We start from the raw sequence: 25,327 nt of genomic DNA on the forward strand, positions 1-25,327 counted from the left end.
CTCAGTCTCACACACAGCCAGGCCTGCAGCTATTTATACCTCCATGACACATAGACGGAATAAATGGCATTCAAAACATTTGTACAAAATAGTAATACCCTAGTAAACACAAGGTAGCACGTCACCAATAAAACATTTGTACAAAATTAATGTGTAAAAAAAAACCCATTTGTGCTTTTCCGAATACCGTTTTCGGATTTGGCTCCACTCCAAGTTCAGATCTCAGATTTTTTCCCCGATTGGCTGGTGAATGAAGTAATCAATTTAAAATAGCTAGCAGTGGCTCACTGAGTTGAGTGTGTACCATGTAAGGCTCAGTCCTTTCTGCAGTGACCCAGGTTCGAATCCGGCCTGTGCTCATTTGCTGCATGTTGTACTCTCACTCTCTTTCTCTACCACACCCTCTGTGTCTCTCTTACACTCTACATCTGTCAATAAAGCATAATATACCCCCGACAATCTTTCAGATTAAAAAGTGTAAATTAAAGAAAAATAGAATGTGATGAAACCACCTGACCTTAGTATGACTTTATCTTATCATAGTGATGTTATTATTACATAACTGTGATTATCTGCATACTATTTTTTTTTCTAGCATTACAAGTTTTCAGTGACATTCTGAACTGGTTCTGAACTGTTAAAACTGCACAGTTCAGAGACCCCCCCCCCTCCCCCCCACACACACACGTTTTACAGCAGAGATTTAAAAAAAAATAGCCTGCGTTTCAAATTACTATGAAGAAAAGAACTGATATGAGGCATTTCATTTATTTATTTTTTATTTCAGTGAAATGACTCAATTCGATATGAAATTGTCTGCACTGGAATTGTTACATTCACATTCAGTCCTTGTGTGAAAGTAGAAAAAGTAGTATAAGACACTGGAACAAATGCAAACACCGTCTAATATTAATCTATTTATAGGTTAAAAAAAGCACCAGATTCAACTAAATCTTTGCAATTGATTTGACTGGAAAGTGGCACAGAAAAATATGAGAAATAATGACGTATTATGCTTTTATTACAGGCATTCAAACTCAAGAATGTTCAATGTTAATATTTCACAACTTTTTCACTGAACTTTGGAAATGCTTAGTTGGATTGTGCCCTCTTGTGGCTGTTTGATATTACAGCACACCAATTTGTGGTTCCATTCATCTCACTGTGCTTCGACAAGCCAATGGCCAAATCCAAATACCAAGCCCTTAATTATTAAGCCCTTGGTTGATATGTTTACCCGTTTGTGAATAAAGCCTAAAATGTTTAATAAAAGAATGTGGAGCCTCTGCGCTAATTGTTAATCACAGCTTGTTTGTGGTTACAGTCTCAGCTCTTAGAGAATTGGAGATCTCCGCCTAACAATCATCTGCGGACTTCTTGTCAAAAATAAAGTTGTTTGAACGGCAGCAAGAACGGCCGCTAACAAACCTGCTTTGCAAACTTTGTCAAGTTACTGGAAATTACTCTCCCCCCATTATCCTCCAAAGTGAAACAAACAAACACTTTGTAGCATGGAGAGAACTTCTTAAAACATTGAAAATGGATGTCCCAAGCAACATTACATTATTTGATTGCATTTTCTCCGTTTACATGCACACAATTCTGCACTCAGCGCCCCTTCTGAATCTGCATGCACCCAGTTTGAACAGAAAGCGGAGAGAAAGATCTGTCTCTAGTTGAGCGAAGCGGATAGATAGAGAACTGATTCTAGTGATTACATGAAGTTTTGTTACACAATGAGATTTGAAAACAAAATCCAGGCTTTGACAAAATGAGTCTGAACTGGATGAACTGAATCCTGAACTCTATGAAGGTTACTGAATCATGAATTTAAGATTATTTTTATTCTAAAATTAGATGCCTAGTATTTTGAAACCTTTTTGCTCATAGACCTTTCTTTCTCCCCTCTACCTGCCTAAGCTATCTGCCTAACTTGTTCCTCATTCCGCTCTCACATCTCCAGGTTCCACCACCTGAAGTCGAATGCTTCTCTGCGGACGTTGGAGCCGCAGTGGACCTCTCCCAGCAGCTTGTGGTAGGAGGCGAAGTCGTTGATGAAGGTGCAGCTGAGCCCCAGGCCGCTCATCAGCGAGCACATCTCCGCCTCCAGGGCACAGCGGCCGTTCACCTTGGGCCCAAACGGCTTGGGGACGCCCAGGTTTTTCCCCAACACGATCATGTTCACCTGGGAAAGGAGAGAGCAACACCGTGTGGCACAGATCTGTTATCAGCTCCTTTTGAATGTTGATTGCATACCTGTATGAATCTATACCTCCACTTCACAAGTCATATGTATGGTGTCAAACGCACCATGTCTGGGTAGTAGGCCGCTGCCCTGTTCTCCTCCAGCAGCTTGAAGAGGATCGGCAGGTCGATGATGTCCTCATCGTCCAGACCCAACTCTCTCTTCAGGACGTCCCGGTTCCAGTCTATACAGCTCTGGGGAACAGGGGGGCAGTAAGACAAACATCATACAGTGCAATACTGTAAAATACATGGGATGCCATTCCAACTCATTTCTGCTAATACAATTCCATGATTTGGGTCCACAACTATAAACTTTCAAGGCAGCTGGATTATTCGCAAAATCACGATCACGCGAGAGATCTATCTCGCTGCACCCCAAGCTATTGGTTTAACTCCATCCCAGCAGTGGGCTAGACCAATCAGCATCCAGAGGCAGCTACGGACTGGATTTAGTTCTGACGTGAGCCTGTGATAGACAGATGGTTCAGCCAATCACCTGCCAAGTATTTTTTGAACACGCCTGCCCTTTTTCAAACAGTTTCCAAAGACGACGGCCCAGATGGTTCTGTGTAACAAACCATCTGCCAGCGTCAAGTTTAGGGGTGTAGTGGTAAATAGAGGTGTGTAAACTCTCCAAGGTGAGGAGTTTACCCACATTGTTTCCCCTCATTGATTGATACAGGCGAGTTGAAAATAGGTGAGTAAAATGCCTGATAGATTACTTTATTGACCTTCAAACACTCCCCCCGGAATGAGAGAATAAGTTAGTGCTAGGATTTTCTTAGTATTATTATGGCCAAGTCTTTTCCCCCTTTATTTGATTTTTATTTTTTTCTTATCCTTTGCTATGGTGTGTATATATGTATGCATACATTTTGCTGTTGTGATTTATTGATGTGCTTTACTTTGCTGTTGGGAATCAGAATTGAATGTGCACTGACTGAACCTGTATTAAGTTAGGTTTTTCAAGGTAGGGGTGGGAGGGAATGGGTGGGAGGAGGGAAGTAGCCTGGGTAAACCCATCCCCCACGTGACCTGCTCTCAGACCTGTTCTCAGTCACTATAGTGACTGGGAACTGAGAGAGCAGGTCACGTGGTGGCTGGGTTTACCTAGGCTAGGAGGGAAGGGGCATCTGCTGTAAAAGTAAAAAAAAAAAAAAAAAAAAAATCTGAAGGAAAGAATTAATGTTGACTGTTCATGTTTGCCATGTTTGTCCTTCAATAAAAATCATAAAAAAAAAGAAAAAAAAAGTGAGTAAACTTTGCCTTATTTCAAAGAGGTGGGTAAACTGAGTTGACCCTCCACTACGCCCCTGGTTACCACAACCATGTCTTGTGAATTTGTAGAAGCCACCTGTTAATCCTCTGGAAGTCCCACCCCCTTTCATGCTCAAATCAATATTCTACTGCAAATAGCTCAAATTCCGTGGCAGCCAGCATCTGCAGTATGATCAAATGATGCACTTTTATGGTTGAACAGCAGATTTGAATGTTCTTGTTATTTTGTTATAATTTCTACTTCATCACTCGTGCACTGGGGAAACTTTTTGTTTGGGCTGTTTTTTACCTCAAAGCAAAGCAGATTTGCTGCCACTTCACTGCTTACTTTGAACCTTTCATCATCTTTTCTGGGCTTAAAAAATATGTTTCTATTTCTGTCACTTTTTACGGGTTTCATTCAACACTGTGGGAAGCCAATTCATACAAAATCACAGGGCGTCCCGGTGGCTCCACCTGGTAGAACACGTACCATTAAAGGAGAACTTACCTCCAAAACACTTTTTTTCAGCTTTTAACCAATATATATGACTTTGGGGGTGATGTGTGAAGAATTCTGGTCAGAATTTCCACATTTGACACCAAACTGTTGCCATTTTACCATTTGTATCATTTTTCAGCAGCATATCTGGCATAAGCGCCCTCTAAGGGTGGAAAACTGCTTTTTTTTGTGCCCTCAAATGAATGGGATATTTGGTACAACCTGACGTCACGGTGGGTTTAGCGCGTGCATCTGGTGCATCTCCAAAGCCTATACAACTAGGCAAGATGGAAAAACCTTACTTATCAGGCTCCAGAGGGCTCTAACTGAAGTAAAAAAAAATCTGTTTGCTCTTAAAATACTGAACCAAACGTCGTCAAAGTTGGCACATGTCTTAATTATAGTTAGTTTCCCGCTGAATGTGTCATTACTTTATTGATATCTTACCTGGATAAGCTCGAATGATGATGTTTATATTATCAGTCCGAGTTGCAAGCACTGTCTCCAGCCCAGGCAGGCGAGAGTCGTACTGTTACATGGACGAGCCCCAAGCTCCGCGGGCGCGCGCAGCAGGCCAGCAGCAGCTGGGCTCTCTGTGCTCTGAGAGCAGCAGAGAGAGCAGTCTGATATTTCCGCAAACAAATATGGTCGCAGTTTAGCGCACATGTAAAATATAACGCTATACTACGACGTGACAACGTGACAAAGCTTCTCTAAACACATCGGCTACTATCATATTTCCCTGCATCCCTCCTACTGAGATTATATCGGTAATGATTTTGGACAGACTGAATGCGCGGAGGAGGAGGAGAGATCTGCAGCTCTGCCCTGAGTAGCCCTGAGAGACACTCGCCTCGCTCCGACTACTGTGCCCGTCTGTGAAAAGCGTCCTGTCCAGTCGCACCTTCGCAAACAGATGCGGGATTCCCTCAATCCTGTACCCAATCTCAGACTGTATTCTCTAAATCGCACACCAGCTATTTCTGTCTGTTTGTTTGTTGCTCCGTGAGGTTACGAGCGCCCCATGCATGCAGCAGGCTGTTTCGCCAGCCTGGGTCTGGCAGGAGGGACGAGGCGCAGCCTGCCCTGCACTGCGCTGAGAGGAAAACCTTTGCACAACTTTTAACAAGAATCACGAAAAGCCCCCAAACTAAAATTAAAAACGGATTTCATTGCGCGGTTTATCTCTAGTTAGACGAGGGAATTACGTGGAGAAATCTCGCATTGTGTTACCCCAGAGCGAGAGGTTTGTCCTCACTGTGTGCTGTGTGCTGCGAGCAGCGAGGCTCTTAACGTAAGTTTAGACAAGCCACATGCAAGCCACGCACACACACATGGGACAAAATGGGACAAAAATAATTAAATTTCTAGTTCGCCACTGAATGGCCAAATTGATATAACTATCAACCATTTCAGGATTTTCTGTTTCCATACAGGCCACCAGCGTTGGCTAGTTGTTGATAATTATAAAGATATTGCCCCTCTCAAATAAATTATTTTTGAGGCAGTAGGCAAACTGTAAAAATCTTGACTTAACACAGCCAAAGAGTCTAGTATAGACAAGAGTATATGTCATTTCTTGGTTTTTTCCATAGGTATTTTCAAATCACTGTTCTAATACATATCTAGGGGGTAAGTCCTCCTTTAAGGCTTTAGTCCTTTACGCAGCCGACCCGGGTTCAAATCCCACCTGTGGTCGTTTGCTGCATGTCCTCCCCTCTCTCCCTCCCTGCTTTCCTGTCACTGTCTAGCTGCACTGTCCTATCCAATAAAGGCAAAATGGCAAACAAAAAAAATCACACCAGGAGCAAGACAGCTTGAACACACCTTAGGATCCCACTCACCTGGACCTTAGGATCCCACTCACCTGGACCTTAGGATCCCACTCACCTGTTAGGATCCCACTCACCTGGACCTTAGGATCCCACTCACCTGGACCTTAGGATCCCACTCACCTGGACGTAGTTATTTTCCGCTTGGAGTGATTCATCTTGAAGTATCGCATCCACTGTGATCTCTTCGGTTTCTCCCTGACCTTCAGCGTTGACAGAGTGAGCGTTCAGTCTTACGCACGTTTATTGGATGCTGTCAACTGATGCTACAGAGGAGACACATTGTAAAAAAAGAAAAAGGCTTACCCTCAAACATGACAGCTTGTCCGTGGCCATCGTTCTGTAAGCCTCGGAATAGCTTGTAGCCTGCGTCTGGGCTGGCCAGCAGCAGCCGGAAACCCTACAGAGAGACAAAGAGACAAAGATAACACACAAAAGACAAAGAGAACACTGGCTGCCTCGCATCCTGACGGCTAACGAGTCACGCCTGGTGCACAGAGAGAGAGAGAGCTCACTGCGTTCAGTTCAGCATGTCAATATCAATCAGTTAACAGCTTCCTTTCTTTCTCACTGTCTCTTATTTCAGAGTAGCTCTTTCAAAAGTGGGATCTACCTTTCTGTCGGGTGCAGGGACAAAAGTCATGAATTCATCTACATGGCCGACGAGGAGCCAATCGGAGAACAGGGCGATGGGATCCTGGACCTTCTGGGCCCACAGGAAGTCTTGAACTACTTTGGTCATGTTGCGTCCTTGAGATGCCCTTTAAGAAAGAGATGCAACCAGCTTAACATCTTCTTCTGTCACACGTTCTGAAGCACTTCTGTATATACTTCTGTTCTTCTGTCACACGTTCTGAAGCACTTCTGTATAATTATACTTCTGTGAGGAGGAAGCTGAATTTAGTCACCAGCAACCAATTGACACTCAACCATCATCAGGGCAAGAAAGGGTAAAACTTTGATTCATATGGAGTGTGATCCTGTCACGTTGCTATGTCACATTATTTATGAATTATCAATGGTTGGATAAGTGTCAGCTGATAAGGTTGCATCACTGCAATGGCGTTGATTCGGGGTTTGAGCTTTGCTTCCCTGTGATTGGCTGAGGCTCAGAGGGGGCCTGATACGAGCTGTCAATTATCCCTTCCCACGAAGCGTGGTGTGTGGGAGTGAGCTCATTGAGGCCATTTACACCTGGCTGGCACTAACATGTGTTTTCTGTGATCAGATTGCAATCGGATAGTGCTTGACCACTGGAAAGTACAGGTGTAAACACCCCAGGACGGATTGCGATCTGATCGGCTCAACCACCTCCGGAGGTGGTCATGGACGGATTGTGACCACATTGAACACAAGCGCAAATGCAAATGTCTTCTCAATCCACATACAACAACGGTCACCGCTGTTTTTCTGCTGCTCTATGCTATAGAAGAGCTTGCCTGATCCAATCGCAATGTGGACACTGGATACACATATTGATATCAGGTGTAAATGAAATCAGGTTAATGTGGTCAAGCACTATCCGATTGCAATCTGATCACAGAAAAGGCATGTTAGTGCCAGGTGTAAATGACACGGCTTGTGTCGGTTAGACAGGACTGTGTTTGAAGTGGTGCGTGCAGTGCCGTTGAGCAAGGCATGGCGAAAGGGACGTTTGCCTTGTGGACTTGTTGGATATATGGACTAACCCCCTTTTTCCCCCGTGAAGTGACTGATTATATTGGTGCGCCTGAGGGTCCTTCCTTTCACGTTGAGGTTTCAGACCAACAACCGCGGCTTGGATACGCCAGGCCGAGTGGTTCATCAGATGAAGCTGGCCGAGAGCCAAAGAGGGGTCTGCAACCACGCTGGGGGCGTCAAGAGGAGCTGTTGCAGCTCAACCCCAAATCAAAGGGTATTTCAACTCAATGTTGCGGTGCTGGTGTGAAGTATGTTGTCTTACCCCGAGACTGAAGAGAAACCAGACCAAATTGATGATAATGATAGATAAGAGAAACACATTCAAGGCTAACTGTAACAGTCATTAAGTATATACAGTCAGTGTTGGGCAAGTTACTTTCAAAATGTAATATACTACATATTGCTAGTTACTTTCATTTGAAAGTAATAAGTTACTTTACAATATTACTTTCTGTGTAGAGTAACTCGTTACTTATTTCACTACTTTTGCTTTACTTTGACCAAAACAACAGCAGCAGCAGAATGACATCGCTGCCCCAGAACATCACGAAAAATCATTTTGACCGCCTTGAAGTCAGTGTAAACAATCAAAAATTCTAAATGTTATCCTTTTCCTTTGTTATTGTCATCTATAGTGGTTATTTGCATAAAAACACACAGTTTGATTAGGAAATGATTGTATCTTTTTAAAATATGTGCTTTGATTTAATAAAATGTAACTCAATTTGTAACTTGAGTTACTTGACAAAGTAACTGGTATAATATTACTGAAATCCTATAAGTAATGTTATATTACTAAGTTACTGCTAAAAGTAATATATTACATGTAATATGTTACTTTTGTAATGAGTTACTCCCAACACTATACAGTATACTGTATAAGTCACTGAGGGCCTTATATTACGCCCAAGTGCAAATCTTTGCTAGTTTCTAGCACTGAAAATCTCAGTTTTTTCTTTTCATTACCACGCTGAAACACATGCTTTGATTTACTGACCTAGTAGCAATTAAAAGAAAAAGAGAGATTTTGAGTGCTAGAAACTAGCAAAGATTAGCCCTTGCACTTGAGCGTAAGATATGGCCCTGAGTCTCCAGCTCTGGATTTGTTTTGTTTATTTGATCATCAAAAATAATAAATAATGTACATATCATTACGTAAGTTTATAACATTTATTTCCAATGTGGTTTTTATATGTCGTCCACTGTCACACACTTACGTAGGGAAGGCCACTCCGATGATGATCCTGCCCAGGGGGTAGTTCTTGCCGTTCACACTGACAGGAGGACTAACCTCCAGATTCCCAAACGAGTCCAAGCTGCTCACCTCCTCGTTGTTGGCTACTCTCGTCACGTAGCCAAAGTCCGGGCCCTGAGGAGGTGGAGTGTGATTGGTTAAGTCGAGAGAGACGACCGTGCTCCCACGCGCCCTTCACACAAAAGTGCTGCTGTCAGCACGTTTCCAATCCGACACATTCACCCCTACTTAACAACTTAATAACCTGTTCATGCATGCCATGACCTTCTCCCACATTTCATACTGTTTTACAAGCTGGTCTCAAGCAAATACAACAACTCTGAAACCACTTGAGTCCCTTTACAAAAAAAAACACTCAAAACACTTGATCAAAAGCCCAATAGCACCCACCACTGCCATATAGTACAAAAGCTTAAAGTCGAACTGAACCCGTTGGTCGCGTGCGTCAGAGTCCGTTTCAGACTGAAAACATAACTTGTTTGAGATGACAGGTTGAGAGACGTGTCACAGTAGCTTGTCGATGATTTTATTTGACAATTCTGGGGACTGGATTGGGCTTTGGCCAATCCTGGCGTGTTCCGCCTCCAAATCGAGTGGGATTCAGTCGTGTCGTGGCGCTCTCCTCGGGAAGAGCCTGGTGACACGAGGTTTAGTGGCTGAGTGGAGCTCAGCGAGCCGCAGGCAGCCAGCTGCCGGAGCGGAGAGTGCAGCCCGTCGGCCTGGAATCTCCGAGGTGCGACCCCTGACAACCAGGCTCTCTGAGGCGCGCGCCACTATCGCTATTGCAGTAAATAATATTCCTGGAATGCTTGTTGTTTTAACGAGCCAGTTAGATTTCTTTGCATTCTTAGACATTACCGTTTGATTTAGTTTGCATAATTGGCCAAGTTAGTAGTTAGTTTATCGGCTAGAAATTCTGCCTGATGACAGGCACTAGGTGCCATTTTCCCCTTCATTTGGAAGAGAAAATTATCCTGAAATGAAGATTTGATTGACAGCTGCCACGTCATGATATGATTGGTTGAAATGGGGTAGAAATTTGATAGTACTAGGTGACGTCAGCAAACTGTAGATTACTGTTATGAATGAAATCTTGAAAAATGAACTTTTGATGTGAAAAAGTGTGAAAAACTAAAGAGATTTTTGTGATTTTTTCTTGGCATACCGGTACGTTAAATAGGTGCACTGAATACCCAGGTGTTTGAACTAAAATAAAAGAAAAGTCATTTTTGGGTTCAGCTCGACTTTTAATCTTTTTCATTTGGATAGTCATTTTGCAGATGCCTGCCTCATTTTTTAACTCGTGTATGGGCCCGCACCTCCTCCAACAGCAGCAGGGCAACAGGGGCAGCTTAAGGGCAGCTTAACTGTGCTGTTCCATTTAGATGCAGCAAGTTTGGGCAAACTATGTTCTCAGTCAGTGCCGCCCAATACTGGAACAGTCTCCCCATTGACACGAGAGAGCGTGGGTGGCTTAAAGGTTAGAGAAGCGAGCTTGTGACCGGAAGGTCGACGGTTCAATCCCCGGGACCGACAGGATAAATCTGGGTGGGGAAAGTGAAAAGGCAGCGCTTGCCCCTCCCTCATTACCACCACCGAGGTGCCCTTGAGCAAGGCCCTTAACCCCAACTGCTCCAGTGGAGCTGATCAGTGGCCAGTAGATCAGATCAGACTGTGGTTGCACTGGTCAGCTTCCAGGTATGAATGTGTGTGTGAATGTGAACAGGCCGCTCCTGAAAAATAGAGAGACTCCCCCAGTATAAATAATGGTAAAAAAAAAAAAAAAAAAAGCTAACCAAATTTGCAATCACGAAAAATTGTCTCTTCAGGCATACGCACACACACACACTTCTTAATTATAAATGCGACTTGCATTGTATTTATGTCCTGTAAGGTCTTGTTTTGTATTGTACTGCTGTACTGTACTCTGGTACTGTTGTACCATCATGCTCAGGGACTACAGATGAAAATTAGCTCTCTCGCTAACTCTGCTGCATTTACATGGATGTGCAAACTGACATGTTGATGAATGTACACTGTTCCTGATAGATACATAAATAAATAAATAATCTTATAAGCATATTTAGTCTCCATAGATTTGAGTGAAGGCACGTGTCTCTCACCAGCAGCACATCATATGGAAAGTCCTTGAGTTGTCCATCTCGAGGGGAATCCAGAACGACAGGGAAGCGATGGTGAGGAGAGTCGATGTAACCAAACTCCAGCTCATCCTGCATTTGAAAACAGTCCAACCAGTCAGACCGTTTGTACTGTTGTTGTGCTGAAGCACACCGTCTTTTAACATTCACTTCACTCATTATTATTATTATTATGATTTCCTCCCGTTTTTACTCCAATTGTACTTGGCCAATCCCACCTACTGTCCTGGTCGTTGCTCCACCCCCAACTCCCGATCTGGGAGAGAGAGATGTAGTAGACTCTCACATGATACATGTGCAGTCGCCAGCCACTTTTTCTTCCAGCTGACAGCGAGGAGTTTCACCGGCAGGACGTACTGTAGCGCGTGGGAGGGTCACGCTATTTCCCCCAGGCTGAACAGGTGCCCCGACCAACCAGAGAGGGCACTACTGCAGCAACCAGGACACAGACCCTTAATCTGGCTTCCCACCCACAGACACAGCCAATTGTGCCTGTATGGACACCCAACCAAGCCGGAGGTAACACGGGGGCTCGAACCGGCGACCCTTATGTTGGTAGGCAGGGAATCTAACGTTGCACTAACTAGATACCCCTGTAATTAATTATACAAATAAAACTGACTTGACCATCTTCCTTGCTTTTACTGAGCGTTGAGAAGCTCTAACTGTTATTAAGGATTATACAAACAAACTTGACAAAGAGACAATATTACATGCAATTATCATTTCCATTGTATTTATTATGAGGTTAAAGGTTAAAGCCCCTGGAAACCCAAATACACAATAACCTTCCAAGTTCCAACTATGTAATTTAGGGTCTTATGTGCATAAAGGTAAGCATTTAAAAGTATTAGACATTCATTTCAATCCAAACCAGTAGAAGATAGACATAGAATAATGATGATTATTTGCCTTTTGCTCACGAGCAATAAAATAACACATGTAAACACTTCTCATATCTCCAATCTCTTATCATTACCGGTAATTTACAGAAAGTTCCAGCACAGATAGCTGATTGGTTTATTTTACCGTGCAAAATGAATAGGAATTGTCAGATATTACTTATAAGATAAATGTTTTTATGTATTTATTGTAACCAAGTTTCTATTATGAAGTTTATTTATGACATTTACTTTTTGCTGTTAAATCTTGATATTGATATGTGATTATTAGGCCTTGGTGTTGATCAGAAGGGGCCATTGGGATCATGTTCTGCCTGAGTTTCCTTACCTGCATCCAGCGATCTCCTCTGTTCATGTACTCATGGCAAACCTTCAGCTTGGACCCGCTCTTCTGGACAAGGTTCCTCATTCCTTTTAGGAACTGGTAGTTATCGTTTGTGCTGAGAAGGTAACCACACGTGAAACAGCAATCTTGAAATGTCAAAGTCACTGCAGACTGCAAATGCTTCTGCATTTTTGCATTTCCACATTTTTATTATCAGCACCATCCACATTTCAAGATGACCATAATTGTCGACGGTAAAGCAAAAAAAATGAATACTCATTTGATCGTAAATATTAAGAATTTAATATTTAAAGTCCCTGGAAACCAAAATCCACAAAAACGTTCTAACTATGTTATTTAGGGTCTTATGTTAGTACCGTAAATTCCGGACTATAAGCCGCGGCTTTTTTCCCGTTTTTTGGCCCCTGCGGCTTATATAACGGTGCGTCTTATCTATGGATTTTTTTCAGAAAAAAAAAAAAAAATACAAATAAAATCTCTCTTTTTTAGCACTCTTTCTAACTATAAATCCACTTCTGTTTTAATTTCCTCTCTTGCCCTCTTTTCACCACACCGCGGACACTGTGTGCACTGTAAAAATAAACAACGGTGGTGTTGTGTTATGTTGTTTTGTTGAAATGTTACGGTAATACTGTAAATGGGAGCTTCCTCAAACAGCCATCCCGACAATCCCCTCTGTGCGTGACCACTTACATATGGTAATTACGGTAAGCAAACGGCCACTCGGCCATCAACTCCCTCCCCCGACTACCAGGAGAAAATCACAAACTTCGGCGAATTCACACAAAGGAAGATCAAGGAATATTCCATCGAACCGGAGCAGATCATAAATATGGATGAAGTGCCTTTGACGTTCGACCTGCCACTCACTCGGACTGTTAACAAGAAGCGCCCTGGAGGATTCTTTCACCAAAAAAAAGCTTTGCTCGTTCTCGACAGCATGAGAACGAGCAGTAGAAGCAACACTCTCACTTACCATGGGGAAGGTACGCAGAAATTCACACGAGGCAGCTTTCAAGTTGAAAGCAGTCAATCTCGCATTAAAAGAGGGAAACAGAGCAGCCGCGCGTAACCTGGGCATCGATGAGTCAATGGTGAGGCGTTGGACGGTGCAGCAGGAGGAACTGTCTCAGCACGGAATATTATAGGAGTGTGAAAACATCCACAATCACCAACGGGTTCCAAAACGCTGGACTGCTGCGGGATGAAGAGAATGACGCCGCCACAGCTGGCGCTGAGGGCCGTCAGAGGCTTCAGAGGCTGTTCGATGCCGACAGTGATGAAGAGGAGTTCGTTGGTTTTGAGTGACAATGAAGGAGAGAGGAGAGTGGTTGACGAAGCCACCCTGAACCTGTTCGTTTCCGACACTGAAGATGAGGACTTTGGTGGTTTCAGTACGCAGGAAGAAGAGGAAGACGAGGATTAGTGACTTGACTTCTCTGGTTACAGGTTTGCTGCACATATAGCCTATTGTTGTGTGATTTTGTCTGGGGATTAGTGACCTGACTTTTGTTTTGTTTTGTTGAAATGTTAATAAATGGGAGCTTCCCCAAACAGCGATCTCTTTCCCGACATTCCTCTCTGTGCACGAACCCTTTCATATGGTAATTAAACATCAAAACACCCGCGGCTTATAGTCCGGTGCGGCTTATAGAAGAAAAAAATAGTCAATTTTGGTCCCGCGGCTTATAGACCGGTGCGTCTTATAGTCCGGAATTTACGGTAACTGTCTGCCTCAGAAATTATTATACATTACTTTCAACCCAAAGCCTTAAAATCGACACTTTTCTACAAGATTCTACAAAGTACTTCCTCATTGAAGAGAGCAGTGCGTGAGGTGCTAAAATGCAGGAGCTTATGACGTCATAAGCTCTATATAACCTTTGTACACGCGCGCAACTCGCCCTACTCTGTGTGTGTGTGTGTGTGTGTGTGTGTGAGTAACTTCGCGTCACCAGGCTGTGTCGAGCGCTATGCTGTTCTCTCTCTCTCTCTCTCTCTCTCTCTCTCTCTCTCTCTCTCTCTCTCACTAGTCCCGAGAGAGAGAGAGAGAGAGAGAGAGAGAGAGAGAGAGAACACAGAGTGGGAGACAGACACGCTGTGGGGGCAAAGAACGGACAGAGATCTCTTCCTCTCAGAGCCGCGGAGCAACGCGCGAACACACACACACACACACACACACACACGGTGTGTGCACTCATCTCTCTTTCTTTCTTTCTCCGTTTCCCTCCCCCCCTCTCTCTCGCGCTCTCCGAGAGACAGAAATTTCCCTGCTGTAGACTGGACACGCCCACACAGTCCGCGGGAGAAAGTACACTCTAAAAAATAATGAAATCTGATGAGTTTTGCCATGGCTGTCAAACCTAAATTTATATACTTTGCGACGTTCATCATCGTTCAAATTCGGCTGGTGGCTTATTAACATAGGATCCTGTGATGTGATGAACTCAAAATGCTAAATAATAAAGAAATATTTCTGGTTTCCAGGGACTTTAAGATCACAGTGACCAAATGTAGGGACATGCTTCTCAATGTGGTCAAAAATGCCACAGTCACATAATGTACATTTTTTGTTTTTTTTAGATAGCAAGAGCTGATATTTAGGAGCATACTGCTACTAAAATGGCAGCACTGTAAACTCCTGTTCACACAATCATCATCATCATCATCGTCTGCTCTCACCTGTCTGCTCTCACCTGTCTGCTCTCATCTGTCTGCTCTCACCTGTCTGCTCTCAACTGTCTGCTCTCACCTGTCTGCTCTCAACTGTCTGCTCTCACCTGTCTGCTCTCAACTGTCTGCTCTCACCTGTCTGCTCTCACCTGTCTGCTCTCAACTGTCTGCTCTCACCTGTCTGCTCTCACCTGTCTGGTCTCAACTGTCTGCTCTCAACTGTCTGCTCTCACCTGTCTGCTCTCACCTGTCTGCTCTCAACTGTCTGCTCTCACCTGTCTGCTCTCACCTGCAAATAATCATCATCATCATCATCTCTCACCTGTCTGCTCTCACCTGCAAAAAATCATCATCATCGTCTGCTCTCACCTGCAAACAGCCTGCTCTCACCTGCAAACAGCCTGCTCTCACCTGCAAACAGCCTGCTCTCACCTGCAAACAGCCTGCTCTCACCTGCAAACAGCCTGCTCTCACCTGCAAACAGCCTGCTCTCACCTGCAAACAGCCTGCTCTCACCTGCAAACAGCCTGCTCTCACCTGCAAACAGCCTGCTCTCACCTGCAAACAGTCTGCTCTCACCTGCAAACAGCCTGCTCTCACCTGCAAACAGTCTGCTCTCACCTGCAAACAGTCTGCTCTCACCTGCAAACAGCCTGCTCTCACCTGCAAACAGTCTGCTCTCACCTGCAAACAGTCTGCTCTCACCTGCAAACAGTCTGCTCTCACCTGCAAACAGTCTGCTCTCACCTGCAAACAGTCTGCTCTCACCTGCAAACAGCCTGCTCTCACCTGCAAACAGCCTGCTCTCACCTGCAAACAGTCTGCTCTCACCTGCAAACAGTCTGCTCTCACCTGCAAACAGTCTGCTCTCACCTGCAAACAGCCTGCTCTCACCTGCAAACAGTCTGCTCTCACCTGCAAACAGTCTGCTCTCACCTGCAAACAGCCTGCTCTCACCTGCAAACAGCCTGCTCTCACCTGCAAACAGCCTGCTCTCACCTGCAAACAGTCTGCTCTCACCTGCAAACAGCCTGCTCTCACCTGCAAACAGTCTGCTCTCACCTGCAAACAGCCTGCTCTCACCTGCAAACAGTCTGCTCTCACCTGCAAACAGTCTGCTCTCACCTGCAAACAGTCTGCTCTCACCTGCAAACAGCCTGCTCTCACCTGCAAACAGCCTGCTCTCACCTGCAAACAGTCTGCTCTCACCTGCAAACAGTCTGCTCTCACCTGCAAACAGCCTGCTCTCACCTGCAAACAGCCTGCTCTCACCTGCAAACAGTCTGCTCTCACCTGCAAACAGTCTGCTCTCACCTGCAAACAGTCTGCTCTCACCTGCAAACAAACACCTGTTCACACATTCATCATCATCATGGTCTGCTCTCACCTGCAAACAAACACCTGTTCACACATTCATCATCATCATGGTCTGCTCTCACCTGCAAACAAACACCTGTTCACACATTCATCATCATCACCTGTCTGCTCTCACCTGCAAATAAACACCTGTTCACACATTCATCATCATCACCTGTCTGCTCTCACCTGCAAATAAACACCTGTTCACACATTCATCATCATCACCTGTCTGCTCTCACCTGCAAACAAACACCTGTTCACACATTCATCATCATCACCTGTCTGCTCTCACCTGCAAACAAACACCTGTTCACACATTCATCATCATCATCGTCTGCTCTCACCTGCAAATAAACACCTGTTCACACATTCATCATCATCATCGTCTGCTCTCACCTGCAAATAAACACCTGTTCACACATTCATCATCATCACCTGTCTGCTCTCACCTGCAAACAAACACCTGTTCACACATTCATCATCATCACCTGTCTGCTCTCACCTGCAAACAAACACCTGTTCACACATTCATCATCATCATCGTCTGCTCTCACCTGCAAATAAACACCTGTTCACACATTCATCATCATCATCGTCTGCTCTCACCTGCAAATAAACACCTGTTCACACATTCATCATCATCATCGTCTGCTCTCACCTGTCTGCTCTCACCTGTCTGCTCTCACCTGTGTGCTCTCACCTGTCTGCTCTCACCTGTGTGCTCTCACCTGTGTGCTCTCACCTGTCTGCTCTCACCTGTCTGCTCTCACCTGTGTGCTCTCACCTGTCTGCTCTCACCTGTGTGCTCTCACCTGTGTGCTCTCACCTGTCTGCTCTCACCTGTCTGCTCTCACCTGTCTGCTCTCACCTGTGTGCTCTCACCTGTCTGCTCTCACCTGTGTGCTCTCACCTGTAAACAGTCTGCTCTCACCTGTGTGCTCTCACCTGTGTGCTCTCACCTGTAAACAGTCTGCTCTCACCTGTGTGCTCTCACCTGTAAACAGTCTGCTCTCACCTGTCTGCTCTCACCTGTCTGCTCTCACCTGTCTGCTCTCACCTGTCTGCTCTCACCTGTGTGCTCTCACCTGTCTGCTCTCACCTGTGTGCTCTCACCTGTCTGCTCTCACCTGTCTGCTCTCACCTGTCTGCTCTCACCTGTCTGCTCTCACCTGTCTGCTCTCACCTGTCTGCTCTCACCTGTCTGCTCTCACCTGTCTGCTCTCACCTGTCTGCTCTCACCTGTGTGCTCTCACCTGTCTGCTCTCACCTGTGTGCTCTCACCTGTCTGCTCTCACCTGTCTGCTCTCACCTGTCTGCTCTCACCTGTCTGCTCTCACCTGTCTGCTCTCACCTGTCTGCTCTCACCTGTCTGCTCTCACCTGTCTGCTCTCACCTGTCTGCTCTCACCTGTCTGCTCTCACCTGTCTGCTCTCACCTGTCTGCTCTCACCTGTCTGCTCTCACCTGTGTGCTCTCACCTGTCTGCTCTCACCTGTCTGCTCTCACCTGTCTGCTCTCACCTGTCTGCTCTCACCTGTCTGCTCTCACCTGTCTGCTCTCACCTGTCTGCTCTCACCTGTCTGCTCTCACCTGTCTGCTCTCACCTGTCTGCTCTCACCTGTGTGCTCTCACCTGTCTGCTCTCACCTGTCTGCTCTCACCTGTGTGCTCTCACCTGTCTGCTCTCACCTGTCTGCTCTCACCTGTCTGCTCTCACCTGTCTGCTCTCACCTGTCTGCTCTCACCTGTCTGCTCTCACCTGTCTGCTCTCACCTGTCTGCTCTCACCTGTCTGCTCTCACCTGTCTGCTCTCACCTGTCTGCTCTCACCTGTCTGCTCTCACCTGTCTGCTCTCACCTGTCTGCTCTCACCTGTCTGCTCTCACCTGTCTGCTCTCACCTGTCTGCTCTCACCTGTCTGCTCTCACCTGTCTGCTCTCACCTGTCTGCTCTCACCTGTCTGCTCTCACCTGTCTGCTCTCACCTGTCTGCTCTCACCTGTCTGCTCTCACCTGTCTGCTCTCACCTGTGTGCTCTCACCTGTCTGCTCTCACCTGTCTGCTCTCACCTGTCTGCTCTCACCTGTCTGCTCTCACCTGTCTGCTCTCACCTGTCTGCTCTCACCTGTCTGCTCTCACCTGTCTGCTCTCACCTGTCTGCTCTCACCTGTCTGCTCTCACCTGTCTGCTCTCACCTGTCTGCTCTCACCTGTGTGCTCTCACCTGTCTGCTCTCACCTGTGTGCTCTCACCTGTGTGCTCTCACCTGTCTGCTCTCACCTGTCTGCTCTCACCTGTCTGCTCTCACCTGTCTGCTCTCACCTGTCTGCTCTCACCTGTCTGCTCTCACCTGTCTGCTCTCACCTGCAGATAAACACCTCCACAGGTTGAAGCGTGTTGGGGGTCATGATCCATGGGGCCACTCTGAACACCACTCTGTCTGTGAAGATGGGCGTCTCAGGGAAGCCCTGTCAAAACAACACAGGCTCATTCAAATGATGAGAACACTAATCTAACTACACTACATCTAATCTAAGAGTAATCTGACTATACAGATACAGAATACAGTATGATATATAATATAAGATATGTTTTATTATGTTTTATATATTTAAATGCAATCAGAAAATATACTGACTGCCATACTGACTCATCTAAATACAAATACAATGTAATAGTAATCTCAATACAAAAAAATGTAATCTAAATGTAATCTATAATTATTCGGATTATAGAAATGTAATCTGAATGTAATGAAAAAGTAACCAGAATACTAAAATGTAATCTAAAACTATACTGATACTAGCACTACTACTACTAGTACTACTACTATTACTGCATTTACTAACCAACAAAAATGTATGCAAAGCAGGAAGTGCCTTACATGAAAACTACAGAAAAAAAGTCAAAAAGATAAAAACAAAGCCATGTAAAAAGTGTGGAGCCCATGCTGCAGGTCTTACCGGAGAGACGGGCTCTAACAGACTGAGGTTGCTGCAGGTCTTACCGGAGAGACAGGCTCTAACAGACTGAGGTTGCTGCAGGTCTTACCGGAGAGACAGGCTCTAACAGACTGAGGTTGCTGCAGGTCTTACCGGAGAGACGGGCTCTAACAGACTGAGGTTGCTGCAGGTCTTACTGGAGAGACGGGCTCTAACAGACTGAGGTTGCTGCAGGTCTTACTGGAGAGACGGGCTCTAACAGACTGAGGTTGCTGCAGGTCTTACTGGAGAGACGGGCTCTAACAGACTGAGGTTGCTGCAGGTCTTACCGGAGAGATGGGCTCTAACAGACTGAGGTTGCTGCAGGTCTTACCGGAGAGACGGGCTCTAACAGACTGAGGTTGCTGCAGGTCTTACTGGAGAGACGGGCTCTAACAGACTGAGGTTGCTGCAGGTCTTACTGGAGAGACAGGCTCTAACAGACTGAGGTTGCTGCAGGTCTTACCGGAGAGACGGGCTCTAACAGACTGAGGTTGCTGCAGGTCTTACCGGAGAGACGGGCTCTAACAGACTGAGGTTGCTGCAGGTCTTACTGGAGAGACGGGCTCTAACAGACTGAGGTTGCTGCAGGTCTTACTGGAGAGACGGGCTCTAACAGACTGAGGTTGCTGCAGGTCTTACCGGAGAGATGGGCTCTAACAGACTGAGGTTGCTGCAGGTCTTACCGGAGAGACGGGCTCTAACAGACTGAGGTTGCTGCAGGTCTTACTGGAGAGACGGGCTCTAACAGACTGAGGTTGCTGCAGGTCTTACTGGAGAGACAGGCTCTAACAGACTGAGGTTGCTGCAGGTCTTACCGGAGAGACGGGCTCTAACAGACTGAGGTTGCTGCAGGTCTTACTGGAGAGACAGGCTCTAACAGACTGAGGTTGCTGCAGGTCTTACCGGAGAGACGGGCTCTAACAGACTGAGGTTGCTGCAGGTCTTACCGGAGAGACAGGCTCTAACAGACTGAGGTTGCTGCAGGTCTTACTGGAGAGACGGGCTCTAACAGACTGAGGTTGCTGCAGGTCTTACCGGAGAGACGGGCTCTAACAGACTGAGGTTGCTGCAGGTCTTACTGTAGAGACGGGCTCTAACATACTGAGGTTGCTGCAGGTCTTACCGGAGAGACGGGCTCTAACAGACTGAGGTTGCTGCAGGTCTTACCGGAGAGACGGGCTCTAACAGACTGAGGTTGTTGCAGGTCTTACCGGAGAGACAGGCTCTAACAGACTGAGGTTGCTGCATGTCTTACCGGAGAGACGGGCTCTAACAGACTGAGGTTGCTGCAGGTCTTACCGGAGAGACGGGCTCTAACAGACTGAGGTTGCTGCAGGTCTTACCGGAGAGACGGGCTCTAACAGACTGAGGTTGCTGCAGGTCTTACCGGAGAGACGGGCTCTAACAGACTGAGGTTGCTGCAGGTCTTACCGGAGAGACGGGCTCTAACAGACTGAGGTTGCTGCAGGTCTTACCGGAGAGACGGGCTCTAACAGACTGAGGTTGCTGCAGGTCTTACCGGAGAGACGGGCTCTAACAGACTGAGGTTGCTGCAGGTCTTACCGGAGAGACGGGCTCTAACAGACTGAGGTTGCTGCAGGTCTTACTGGAGAGACGGGCTCTAACAGACTGAGGTTGCTGCAGGTCTTACTGGAGAGACGGGCTCTAACAGACTGAGGTTGTGCAGGTCTTACCGGAGAGACGGGCTCTAACAGACTGAGGTTGCTGCAGGTCTTACCGGAGAGACGGGCTCTAACAGACTGAGGTTGCTGCAGGTCTTACCGGAGAGACGGGCTCTAACAGACTGAGGTTGCTGCAGGTCTTACCGGAGAGACGGGCTCTAACAGACTGAGGTTGCTGCAGGTCTTACCGGAGAGACGGGCTCTAACAGACTGAGGTTGCTGCAGGTCTTACCGGAGAGACGGGCTCTAACAGACTGAGGTTGCTGCAGGTCTTACCGGAGAGACGGGCTCTAACAGACTGAGGTTGCTGCAGGTCTTACCGGAGAGACGGGCTCTAACAGACTGAGGTTGCTGCAGGTCTTACCGGAGAGACGGGCTCTAACAGACTGAGGTTGCTGCAGGTCTTACCGGAGAGACGGGCTCTAACAGACTGAGGTTGCTGCAGGTCTTACCGAAGAGACGGGCTCTAACAGACTGAGGTTGCTGCAGGTCTTACCGGAGAGACGGGCTCTAACAGACTGAGGTTGCTGCAGGTCTTACCGGAGAGACGGGCTCTAACAGACTGAGGTTGCTGCAGGTCTTACCGGAGAGACGGGCTCTAACAGACTGAGGTTGCTGCAGGTCTTACCGGAGAGACGGGCTCTAACAGACTGAGGTTGCTGCAGGTCTTACCGGAGAGACGGGCTCTAACAGACTGAGGTTGCTGCAGGTCTTACTGGAGAGACGGGCTCTAACAGACTGAGGTTGCTGCAGGTCTTACCGGAGAGACGGGCTCTAACAGACTGAGGTTGCTGCAGGTCTTACCGGAGAGACGGGCTCTAACAGACTGAGGTTGCTGCAGGTCTTACCGGAGAGACGGGCTCTAACAGACTGAGGTTGCTGCAGGTCTTACCGGAGAGACGGGCTCTAACAGACTGAGGTTGCTGCAGGTCTTACCGGAGAGACGGGCTCTAACAGACTGAGGTTGATGCTGACGAGCCCATCAAAGTCTTTGTCGGGGAACCTGAGACCCTCCACATAGAAGTTCATCTCTGCAGCGCCCCCTAGGTACGGCACCTCCTGGGACAGCACCTCGCTGCTCAGCACCAGAGGGAAGTCCTTCACAAACGCATTATAGAGCAGCTTGGCTGCAGAAGGAAGACAACTTTTGATATAAACAAGGGTCAAAAATAAATAAATAAATAATAATAAATAAATTAGGGATGGGAGGATATGTTGGGATTCAATATATCACAATACAAAAATGTGAGCAGAAACACCAATCGCAATATTAGCTTGATTCTATTCTGCTGTAGTCACCACAAATGAGACAGCTTGCTCATCACAATTTCACAAACTCTCCATCCAAATATTCTTTGCTCTTTGTAATGACATTTTTTAAATGTTTACATTCTACCAAGTCGGTGTCATTGTTAGAACGATGTGTGTCTCAGAAATAATAAACATAATTTCGCACAGACAGACTTATAGTTGTCAGTCAAGAACTTTCATGTATTGCATCTTATGTAATAAAAGAAAAGTTGTATAAATGAAACATGGACCCCACAGCGGGTAGCGAATCATATTGCGAGATAAGCATATCGTCCCATCCCTAGTATAGAGTAAATGCACTGATTTTGAAATATGTCCAGAAAAAGATGTCATACATAACAGTGTAACTTTTCACAATATATTAAAATTCATATGAACCAGTTGCAGATGGCTATAAAGCAGCTTAAGACCTTAGCTAACATAAAAGCAGAATTACAGGCATATTACATGACGGGTTTTAGGGACTGTCCTAATGCAGAGAGAGTGTTTACTCACTCAGGGGATGCTTTGTAGGGACTGTCCTAATGCAGAGAGAGTGTTTACTCACTCAGGGGATGCTTTGTAGGGACTGTCTTAATGCAGAGAGAGTGTTTACTCACTCAGGGGATGCTTTGTAGGGACTGTCTTAATGCAGAGAGAGTGTTTACTCACTCAGGGGATGCTTTGTAGGGACTGTCTTAATAATAATAATAATAATCATTGGATTTATATAGCGCCTTTCCAAGGCTCAAAGCGCTGACACAGGATGATTATTTGTTCACACCATTCGTACCGGTGGTTCAGAAGCGTGGCAGCCACACATTGGCGCTCAACGGCCCCTCCGAACCACCATCATTCATGTCTACATTCATACCAATCATACCAATCATACCATTCATGTCTACATTCATACCAATCATACCAATCATACGAGGCAAGGAGGGTTAAGTGTCTTGCCCAGGGACACAACGATTGACAGCTGGGAGGGAGCGGGGATCGAACCGCCAACCCTTGCGTCTTTGGCTGACCCGCTCTACCTCCTGAGCTAAAGCCGCCCCCGTCTTAATGCAGAGAGAGTGTTTACTCACTCAGGGGATGCTTTGTAGGGACTGTCTTAATGCAGAGAGAGTGTTTACTCACTCAGGGGATGCTTTGTAGGGGCTGTCCTAATGCAGAGAGAGTGTTTACTCACTCAGGGGATGCTTTGTAGGGACTGTCCTAATGCAGAGAGAGTGTTTACTCACTCAGGGGATGCTTTGTAGGGACTGTCTTAATGCAGAGAGAGTGTTTACTCACTCAGGGGATGCTTTGTAGGGACTGTCCTAATGCAGAGAGAGTGTTTACTCACTCAGGGGATGCTTTGTAGGGACTGTCCTAATGCAGAGAGAGTGTTTACTCACTCAGGGGATGCTTTGTAGGGACTGTCCTAATGCAGAGTGTTTACTCACTCAGGGGATGCTTTGTAGGGACTGTCCTAATGTAGAGAGAGTGTTTACTCACTCAGGGGATGCTTTGTAGGGACTGTCCTAATGCAGAGAGAGTGTTTACTCACTCAGGGGATGCTTTGTAGGGACTGTCCTAATGCAGAGAGAGTGTTTACTCACTCAGGGGATGCTTTGTAGGGACTGTCCTAATGCAGAGTGTTTACTCACTCAGGGGATGCTTTGTAGGGACTGTCCTAATGCAGAGAGAGTGTTTACTCACTCAGGGGATGCTTTGTAGGGACTGTCCTAATGCAGAGAGAGTGTTTACTCACTCAGGGGATGCTTTGTAGGGACTGTCCTAATGCAGAGAGAGTGTTTACTCACTCAGGGGATGCTTTGTAGGGACTGTCCTAATGCAGAGAGAGTGTTTACTCACTCAGGGGATGCTTTGTAGGGCTGTCCTAATGCAGAGTGTTTACTCACTCAGGGGATGCTTTGTAGGGACTGTCCTAATGCAGAGTGTTTACTCACTCAGGGGATGCTTTGTAGGGCTGTCCTAATGCAGAGTGTTTACTCACTCAGGGGATGCTTTGTAGGGACTGTCCTAATGCAGAGAGAGTGTTTACTCACTCAGGGGATGCTTTGTAGGGACTGTCCTAATGCAGAGAGAGTGTTTACTCACTCAGGGGATGCTTTGTAGGGACTGTCTTAATGCAGAGAGAGTGTTTACTCACTCAGGGGATGCTTTGTAGGGACTGTCCTAATGCAGAGAGAGTGTTTACTCACTCAGGGGATGCTTTGTAGGGACTGTCCTAATGCAGAGAGAGTGTTTACTCACTCAGGGGATGCTTTGTAGGGACTGTCCTAATGCAGAGTGTTTACTCACTCAGGGGATGCTTTGTAGGGACTGTCCTAATGTAGAGAGAGTGTTTACTCACTCAGGGGATGCTTTGTAGGGACTGTCCTAATGCAGAGAGAGTGTTTACTCACTCAGGGGATGCTTTGTAGGGACTGTCCTAATGCAGAGAGAGTGTTTACTCACTCAGGGGATGCTTTGTAGGGACTGTCCTAATGCAGAGTGTTTACTCACTCAGGGGATGCTTTGTAGGGACTGTCCTAATGCAGAGAGAGTGTTTACTCACTCAGGGGATGCTTTGTAGGGACTGTCCTAATGCAGAGAGAGTGTTTACTCACTCAGGGGATGCTTTGTAGGGACTGTCCTAATGCAGAGTGTTTACTCACTCAGGGGATGCTTTGTAGGGACTGTCCTAATGCAGAGAGAGTGTTTACTCACTCAGGGGATGCTTTGTAGGGCTGTCCTAATGCAGAGTGTTTACTCACTCAGGGGATGCTTTGTAGGGACTGTCCTAATGCAGAGAGAGTGTTTACTCACTCAGGGGATGCTTTGTAGGGCTGTCCTAATGCAGAGAGAGTGTTTACTCACTCAGGGGATGCTTTGTAGGGACTGTCCTAATGCAGAGAGAGTGTTTACTCACTCAGGGGATGCTTTGTAGGGACTGTCCTAATGCAGAGAGAGTGTTTACTCACTCAGGGGATGCTTTGTAGGGACTGTCCTAATGCAGAGAGAGTGTTTACTCACTCAGGCGATGCTTTGTAGGGACTGTCCTAATGCAGAGAGAGTGTTTACTCACTCAGGCGATGCTTTGTAGGGACTGTCCTAATGCAGAGAGAGTGTTTACTCACTCAGGCGATGCTTTGTAGGGACTGTCTTAATGCAGA

At 46.2% G+C, this 25,327-nt stretch overlaps 1 protein-coding gene across 2 annotated transcripts in view; it reads right to left on the reverse strand.

Annotated features, from left to right (window-relative positions):
- Window positions 1-787: 787 nt before the first annotated feature.
- Window positions 788-25,327, reverse strand: part of padi2 (peptidyl arginine deiminase, type II) — a 34,014-nt gene continuing 9,474 nt past the window's right edge. For both annotated transcript variants that reach the window (XM_083661529.1, XM_083661530.1), the window contains exons 7-16: window positions 21,810-22,000; window positions 18,572-18,675; window positions 12,163-12,274; window positions 10,897-11,004; window positions 8,736-8,887; window positions 6,452-6,599; window positions 6,145-6,238; window positions 5,962-6,041; window positions 2,311-2,439; window positions 788-2,185 (exon numbers count right to left, since the gene is read on the reverse strand). In XM_083661529.1, the coding sequence (XP_083517655.1) occupies window positions 1,952-2,185; window positions 2,311-2,439; window positions 5,962-6,041; window positions 6,145-6,238; window positions 6,452-6,599; window positions 8,736-8,887; window positions 10,897-11,004; window positions 12,163-12,274; window positions 18,572-18,675; window positions 21,810-22,000 (1,352 nt within the window). In that variant the 3' untranslated portion in view covers window positions 788-1,951. The remainder of the gene's footprint in view (window positions 2,186-2,310; window positions 2,440-5,961; window positions 6,042-6,144; window positions 6,239-6,451; window positions 6,600-8,735; window positions 8,888-10,896; window positions 11,005-12,162; window positions 12,275-18,571; window positions 18,676-21,809; window positions 22,001-25,327) is intronic.

Source organism: Poromitra crassiceps (genome assembly GCF_964638095.1).
Source record: "Poromitra crassiceps genome assembly, chromosome: 27".
NCBI lineage: Eukaryota > Metazoa > Chordata > Actinopteri > Beryciformes > Melamphaidae > Poromitra > Poromitra crassiceps.